Source organism: Nothobranchius furzeri, chromosome 1 (genome assembly GCF_043380555.1).
Source record: "Nothobranchius furzeri strain GRZ-AD chromosome 1, NfurGRZ-RIMD1, whole genome shotgun sequence".
Lineage (NCBI taxonomy): Eukaryota > Metazoa > Chordata > Actinopteri > Cyprinodontiformes > Nothobranchiidae > Nothobranchius > Nothobranchius furzeri.
The window spans coordinates 88,068,130-88,076,533 of NC_091741.1; the positions used below are offsets into that span (position 1 = coordinate 88,068,130).

Sequence of the window (8,404 nt, forward strand, 5' to 3'; positions counted from 1 at the left end):
CATAAGCTCTCCTCTTCTGACACACACACACACACACACACACACACACACACACACACACACACACACACACACACACACACACACACATGAAATAAACCAAACTGCATATTTTTGTTAAATATTTAGACTCAGTAGAGCCACAGTTTATGATGCTGAGCTTAAAATTCACCAAACTCTCATGAATATTTTTGGGTCTTGTAAAAATTAAATACCTCATAAAACCAGCCAGGAGGGAGAATAAGACGTTTTCATCGTTATGAGCCAGTCATGGTGAATAACAGCAGTTTTACAACTTCTGGCCCAGAGCACCAGAGTCTCAAGTAAAAACCAGTGGAGTGATACAATTAGTGATTATGGACGGCACTGATTATGTTGTTCAGCGTTGTCGGACTGCAGCCATGACAGAAATGTTTCAAACACAAGTGTTTCCTTTTTTAAATACCAAAGCACACAAAACTGGATAGAAGAGTTTTTTTTGTGACTCCATGACTATAATTTCAGTCAATCAGCTGTTGGCTTAGAATAAAATCTATCTGAGGTGATATTTAATAATAAATATCACTACCAGCTGGTGTTTATGAAGGATTTATTTAGCCTAACAAGCAGAGACTTTATTCAGACATTTAGCTTTTGTGGAACAAGACATATTCTTTTAAATGTTTTTGATGTTCAACAAAACAGAGCAGAGTGGGCAGACTGGAATGAAACCAGTTAAAGTTAAACCTTTCAAAATCAAGAATGAACAACAATCATTTTAAAATATTACAGAAAATAATAACACTTTTTCCCCCACATATCCCCCAAACCTCTCTTTGCTTTTCAATGTGACGTGTTGATTTTTGTGGCTTTTTACTTTATCCGTTTTAGTTTTTGTGCTGGAGAACGCTGACATCAGCCGCATAAACGAGAACGGAGCGCATATTTATCAAAAGCTGACTTCCAGAGCAAAAATCCAGTCTGAGTAATTAATGTGATGGATCAGTCACTTCCAGGTTCAGCATCTTGATTTTATTAGATCAGTCAAAAGCAGTCCATCCTTTTTTATCTTTTCCAGCTTTCAGCAGAGCTCCTTTCTTTTCTCTGTTCCTCCTCAGTCTCATTGTTAATTACAGCTCAGCACTTGTGGAGGACTATTAATCTGCCAGGGGTGGCTTTTATTGCTGCTCTGCTGCCATCACATTATACCGTTATTATAGTTGCGGCTGCAGGCCTGTAATTGCTGTTAAGTAGAAGGGAAAGGTAGGAGAGACTCCGGCAGCCTGAAGGCTTCTGGTCAGACCAACCCTTCCTTTCATCGTCTGTCCTGGCAAGCTTTCTACAAACGATAACGCGGCTCCTGTTCCAACCTGACGGCTTCTGCTTCAGCTCATCGGAACAAAGACAGACTCCTTTTATCAGCGTGGGCTTTGTCTCCACCCGTCAGCAAGACCAGAGAAAGAGCGAGGCATCGTAGTAGATCCCTCTAAGGTGGGGCGTGAGAGTGAGCTGTAATGTGTGGCTTTGAGGAAAAAAAGACAGAGAAAAAGAGAGACTTCCTCAAAAACAACTTCCAGCCTGCCTGATTTTACTGCCTTTTTCCTCAAAGCCAATTTTAGACGACCCACTGCCACGTCATCCAACGCTGAGAGGGCGAGATGAGGTTCAGAGCATGTCTCTCTGGGATTTCAGCACGTCTTTAATAGAAGTCAATCCATATTTTCCACTAAAACCAGATTATTTTGGCTGTTAGAAAACTCTGAACCTTTTATTGAGAAAAAAACCAACAAAAATAAATACAAATAAAACCATGAGGGGGTTACTCTCAAGGAACCCGTCATTCTTCAAATCCTTTCCATCCACTGACAACGCGAGCCACTTAAAATGTAATAATCATGTGAAAATTGTAGCCCATTTTTCCTGAAAACAAATCAGAGTCCATCCCCTCGCTGAGAAGAGTTAGTGAGCAGGAGCTGATGATGCAGGCTAGACCTCGTCTTCATTCAGCAGCATGTTGGGGATTCCTCTGGAGATGGGGAACTCTCGCCCCGATTCAGGACACTGCAGACACCCCTCAATCACCTCCACCTGCAACAGACGGAAAGACACACAACATGAAAAAACGAACACCCACAATATGATTAGAATTGTCCTCGTATGTTAGGGTTATAGTGCTAGTTCCGGCTGAGCTGAAACCATAAAAGAGACTAAAACAAAAGTTTAGCCACCTCAGATCCCAGTGGGTGGGTTTACAGCTTCTTTCCTAACATAATGCAACCACATTAAAAGACTACAAGCAGGGATGTAAAAGTCTCCAGCAGGTTACACATTTAGAAAGTTTTTCCTGTCGAGCAGTGATCCCCAACTCCCTTTCCCGAGGGCCGGTATCCAGCATGTTTTAGTTGTTTCCCTAATCCAGAACATTTGATTCACCAATTCAGCAGCTCATCAGGCTCTGCAGAAACCCGTTAATCACCTGCTGATTAAAACCAGGTGTGTTGAAGCAGGGAAACAGTAAAACGTGCTGGACGCCGACCCTCGGGTAAGGGAGTTGGGGACAGCTGCTATAGAGTTTAATCTAGATACTAATATGTATTGCTTTTCGGTGCACGTTTGAGGGATGTTGGTTGGTTTGGGTCATTCTGATCCCTGAAAAAGACCAGGGGCCTCATTAATAAAGTTTGCCTACGGACAAAGCGGGGGTCTGAAAACTGCGTGTTTCCACAAAAACTTTGTGATTTATGAAGAAACACTTGATGGAAATATGTGACAACTTTAAGCAAACTTTGAACCAAGAGCATTTTAGAAATGGGGAAGCCATGGCAGCGGAAAAATGTTTAATTTAGGACACATTTACAGATTTGGAGATCAAAGCGGCTTTCCTCCAAGCCTCTACCAGGAATTGAAGCTTTTCAGCTTATAGCAGCAGGAGCAGGAGATGGGTGGGTATCGCCAGCACCTTAAAAAGACTCTGACCCTGAAACGGCTCATTCTGGAAGGTACTGAAACTGCCAAAATTAAAACTGCTGAAATTGCTTTATGTTAGAGGAATGTAGTGAAATGAACTTCATAAACATGCTTTGTATCAACTATTGAACTATTATAACTTAAGAAAAATATAAGTCCCCTTTAAGGCTAATTTTTGTGTTGCACTAATCTGTGTTAATGTGGTTTTACATGCCATCATCCTGTTGGTCATGTTAATGTGGTTTTACATGCCATCATCCTGTTGGTCACACAGGAAGTCATCTGTGAAACAATGGAACCACATTGTGGAAAACAAAGTGTTTACAACTTTGCAGTACAAGAGAAAACTTCTGCAGCCAAAACCTCTAAGAAAATCCCTCCAGTTATAACGCACCAAGATCATAATTAGAGTAAAAGTGTGTCTGTGTAATGTTTTGCAGAGGATATAGTTTAAAGTGAGCTAGAAAAGTATAAAACTTCTTCAGTCCCAACGGTAGACCTCCACATAACGCCATCCTGAGCCAAACGGATGCGCTGAAGTCATGGAATTCATTAGAGGATAAAAATGGAGCTCTGCTGAGATTTCTGCAGCCAGTAACACAAAAGCACCATTGAGTCCAAAATTAAGTGTGACTGAATACACACAACCAGACTCCAACAGTTTGTTTAAGAGTACTTTATGGCTGTATCGCTTTGTCAATACTAAAGAGAAAAACAGGTTCTGCAACTGAAATGTTTTTAAATGTGGGTGACAGGAACGAGGAGGTCAGTGAGACCTTTACCTCCAACAGAGCTCTGTGCACTTTCTTCAGGAAGTCCTCATTTTTCTCGTAGTCTGGCACCAGCTCACTCGGTAGATCTTGTCGATGACCCAACTATGAAGAGGAAGAAAACCAAATGTATGATAAATCTGTGTAGTATTAAATGTCTGCATGCATACAGCTGCAGGTGGAGGCTCTCCGTGGGTTAGCTTAAGGAGAAACCTGTTTACTCACCAGATCTGCAGCCTCGACCAGAGCACTCCACTCCAGTTTGGGGATCATCCTGCAGACAAACTGAGGGTTGAAGTCTACATCGTTCACCTTCACCTCGGTGGCCTGAACAAACAGCATTAGGAGAAAACACAGGCTGTCAGGTGGACTCTGCTGTCACATCAGGCAACCACTGACATCAACTCAACCGGCAATTGAAAGTAAACAAAACCCTTAATTTGCTTTAATTTCATGTAAAGTATGTCTTCACGTACTTTCTAGGATTTACGTGCAAGCTTATGCAGTCATGACACAAATTTACCTCCTGGATGTTTTAACAGAAAACATTTTAACTCAGTAATGTTTGTTTACACGAAGAAGAGATATCTACAAATGTATTTCATTGTTTTTAGAAGAAGACAGGCCTGGGTATCACGGTGAAACTCGTGTTAGCATTAGCCGCTATGCTACTCAGATGTTCACCGTTTACCTTTATGAGCAGCGGGTATCCTTTCGTGACTCCCTTTACGTGAGACGTCAGCATGTTGTGTGTGAGCAGCTTCATGATCGCAGATGTGTTTAATCAAGATTATATTAGAAACACTCAGAATAATAATGTATTATTTGCAGATAAATCACGCTGTACTGTTTTACATGTGGGCCGGAAGTACTGCTGAAGCACCACATAAAAGATCCCTGAAGACAACCCAATGTGCTGCTGTTGGTTCCTAGGTTGATCTACTACAAATGACACACTAGAAATCACATAGTAACTAAATATGAACTTAAACTATTGTACAATTTATGCCTTCGTATGTGTGAAGAAGTAGCCACTGTCAAAAGATTAGGTTTGAAGCATCTTAAAAGACCTTAGTAAATATAGCTCAAGAAAATGTTAATATTTTTGGTTTATTGGATGCCAAAGCTCTACAAGGATGACTTAAAATAATCCACATTTTTGTGTCGATCATCTTGTAATTATTACTAACTTAAAAGTTGATTAACTGTTTGGATGTGTAGATTGCACCAATAAGGATTTTTTGCAAGCTCCTTGAACCGTCACCTTATCGTGGTGGAGGAGTTTGTGCCCTAATGATCCTAGGAGCTATGTTGTCTGGGGCACTTTGTACCCCTCGTAGGGTCTCCCATGACAAATTGGTCTTAGGTGAAGGGTGAGACGAAGAACGGTTCAAAGGATCTTTCATGGATGAACCATCAAGGAGTCGGAGTACCCGGCCCGGAGGGTTACCGGGGTCCCACCCTGGAGCCAGGCCTGGGGTTGGGGCCATCGACATATATACTGGACAATTCATTTCCATAGACTCCAATAACACGTTTTTGAGGCTAAATGGGAGGTTGCCACCACCGCCATTTTGACCGTGTTACGGGTTCCGTCAAGCCCAGACAATTCCACAAAAGGGAAGAGAGGTGGAGCTGAGGGTGTGGCTGTAAGGCTGGGCTCAACTAACGACACTCGGTCGAACTAGCTACAAGCTAACCTGAAACTAACCCAAAGCTAACGTGGAGGTGGGTGCTAAGCTAACAGAGGTAGCAACCTAGCTACAACCGGAGTTAACTGTGCACAACACCAGAGCTTCTGAGTCAGAGATACGCTGATCTGACCGCTGGGTAAAACCGGGTGGAACACAGAGGTGTCCCGAAAGCTGCTGAAAGCTTTGAACCAGAGGTTCGGGGAGCTGTCAGGCTGAAGAAGGAGACCTACAGAACGTGGTTGGTCTGTGGGTCTCCAAGCCAAGCGGGGTGCAGCAGTGGCAGTTGCCGAGGCAAAATCTCGGGCGTGGGAGGAGTTTGGTGAGGCCATGGACAAAGACTATCGATCGGCTCCAAAGTGGTTCTGGCAAACTGTCAGGCGCCAGGGGGTTCACACTCCTCAGCCTCCCTGGAAAGGTCTACTCCAAGGTACTAGAGAGGAGGGTCCGATCGATAGTTGAATCTCAGATTCAGGAGGAGCAATGTGGTTTTCGTCCTAGCCGTGGAACTGTGGACCAGCTCTATACCCTTGCAAGGGTGATGGAGGGGGCATGGGAGTTTGCCCAACCAATCCACATGTGTTTTGTGGATTTGGAGAAGGCTTATGACCTTGTCCCCAGGGGCACCCTGTGGGGGACGCTCCAGGAGTATGGGGTGGGTGGCTTTCTGTTAAGGGCCATTCAGTCCCTTTACCAGAGGAGCGTGAGTTTGTTCCGCATAGCCGGTAGTAAGTCGGACCTGTTCCCGGTGAGGGTTGGACTCCGCCAGGGCTGCCCTTTGTCACCGGTTCTGTTCATTACCTTTATGGACAGAATTTCTAGGCGCAGCCGTGGTGTGGAGTGTGTCGAGTTTGGTGGCAGGAGAATCTCGTCTCTGCTTTTTGTGGATGATGTGGTCCTCCTAGCTTCATCCAGCTCCGACCTTCAGCTCCTGCTGGGTAGGTTTGCAGCTGAGTGTGAAGTGGCTGGGATGAGGATCGGCACCTCCAAATCTGAGACCATGGTTCTCGACTGGAAAAGGGTGGCTTGCCAACTCCGGGTCGGGGGAGAGGTCCTACCTCAAGTGGAGGAGTTTAAGTATCTCGGGGTCTTGTTCAAGAGTGAGGGTAGGAAGGATCGGGAGATCGACAGGCGGATTGGTTCGGCGTCTGCAGTGATGCGGACGCAGAGCCGATCTGTCGTGGTGAATAGAGAGCTTAGCCAGAAAGCCAGGCTCTCAATTTACCGGTCGATCTACATCCCAATCCTCACCTATGTCATGAGCTTTGGGTAATGTCCGAAAGATCAAGATCGCAGATACAAGTGGCCGAAATGAGTTCCCTCCGTGGGGTGGCCTTGCTCAGCCTTAGAAATACGGTGAGGAGCTCGGACATTTGGGAGGGACTCGGAGTAGAACCGCTGCTCCTCCGGATCAAAAGGAGTCACTTGAGGTGGTTTGGGCATCTGGTCAGGATGCCTCTTGACGCCTCCCTGGGGAGGTGTTTCGGGCATGTCCTGCCGGCAGGAGGCCCCCGGGTCGACCCAGGACACGTTGGAGAGGTTACATCTCCAATCTGGTCCGGGAACGCCTTGGGGTCCTGCCGGAGGAGCTGGTGGAGGTGGCTGGGGAGAGGATGGTCTGGAGCTCCCTAGTTGGGATGCTGCCCCCACGACCTGGACCCGGATAAGCGGAGGAAGACGACAACGGCAAAAAATGATATTTATCAGAGGTGTTTGATAAACGTAACATAATAAAAACATAATTGTTGTAAAAATATAAGCCTGCATAAAGTAACATATGGATATTTATGATTCATATTACTTTGGGCTGTTTTTTATATCAGGTCCAAAATATTACTTATCAGAAATGTTCTAAAAGTACTAAAAGAAAAAAACATTGTTTGAATGTTGCTTGACACAAAGCATTTAAGACAGATTCAGTTTTATATTAAACATTTTTATTATTTTTTTGCATTAATTTGTATGTTTTTTTTGTTGTAATATACAGGTCATTCATACAATTTGACAGTAATATTACACACAAGTGGTGTAAGAAGCATCAACCTGTCACCTTCACAGACGTGCATCACACACACACATAAGCACGCACCTGGTCATTCATACATACAGATGGAAATATCCCCCCCCCCCCCGCACACATATACCCATCCACACACACAAAATAAAAAAGGTAAAAATGTCAATTCCCAAAATAATTCTTCCTCTAATTTCAACAGATTCAAATCCTCCCAGACTCTATTTGGAGTACAATAATAGTAGTTACGCTTTAACAAAACCAAAAACAAATAGTGCAGGAAGGCATCTAAAATGTGGGCAAAGAAACTCTGAGAAGACAAATGGTCAATTCAGGACATTTTATGACCAAAAGAGCTGAGATCTACCGATGCAAACACAAATCCATTATGCTACAGATTTTAGAGGCTTTGTGTGTTTCTCTTCAGTCAGACTTGTATGAACAAGTCACACAGTTAGCAAGGAGGAAAGGGGTTTGAAGAAGAAGAAAGAAAGAAAGATCTTTTCTATAGCGCCTCTCAAAATAAAAATAACGAGGCGCTAAGAAGCCAACACAAACAAGTTTTAAAAAAGTCACTCCGCGTGGAATTTATGGCACCAGTGATAGCAGTAAGAGGAGCAGGTGCATAGCCGGGTCAAAACTAAACAGAAGAGAACGGTGGAATTTATTTCTGTGCCGGTGGAGCTGTTTTAGCAGAATTTAAAGTCACTGCTCGAAATAAATTCAAAAGATTGCAACAGTAAAATAAAAAACACACTGAAGGATCTTCTCTCTCTCATGGCAATTTTCATTCTCCACCTACTTTGGAAAAGCATCAGCTTTGGGCTGAGAGTCATTGCTTAAATCAAAAGAAAAACAGATGTCAGCAGCTGGATTCTCAATTACACGAAGGGTCAACAATCTGTCACGGGTGGGCTGAAGGAAAGCAGCGATATGTTAACAGACACTAGGATCATCTGCAGACCGAGGGAAGACAAACCAGG

The 8,404-nt window shown here is 43.8% G+C and overlaps 1 protein-coding gene across 1 annotated transcript; it reads right to left on the reverse strand.

Annotated features, from left to right (window-relative positions):
- Window positions 1-1,719: 1,719 nt before the first annotated feature.
- On the reverse strand, window positions 1,720-4,610 carry trmt112 (tRNA methyltransferase activator subunit 11-2). The gene is made up of 4 exons (XM_015947229.3): window positions 4,408-4,610; window positions 3,942-4,043; window positions 3,729-3,821; window positions 1,720-2,067 (listed from the first exon to the last, which is right to left on the reverse strand). The coding sequence occupies exons 1-4, from the start codon at window positions 4,480-4,482 to the stop codon at window positions 1,966-1,968; spliced, it is 372 nt and encodes a 123-aa protein (XP_015802715.1). The 5' UTR covers window positions 4,483-4,610; the 3' UTR covers window positions 1,720-1,965.
- Between the last annotated feature and the right edge of the window lie 3,794 nt (window positions 4,611-8,404).

Excerpts from the sequence above, each read along its gene's own strand:
- trmt112 (XM_015947229.3), bottom strand. The coding sequence starts at position 4,482 with ATGAAGCTGCTCACACACAACATGCTGACGTCTCACGTAAAGGGAGTC. Across the intron at positions 4,044-4,407 it reads GATACCCGCTGCTCATAAAG|GCCACCGAGGTGAAGGTGAA; the intron begins GTAAACGGTGAA and ends CTGTTTGTTCAG. Across the intron at positions 3,822-3,941 it reads TGGTCGAGGCTGCAGATCTG|TTGGGTCATCGACAAGATCT; the intron begins GTGAGTAAACAG and ends TCCTCTTCATAG.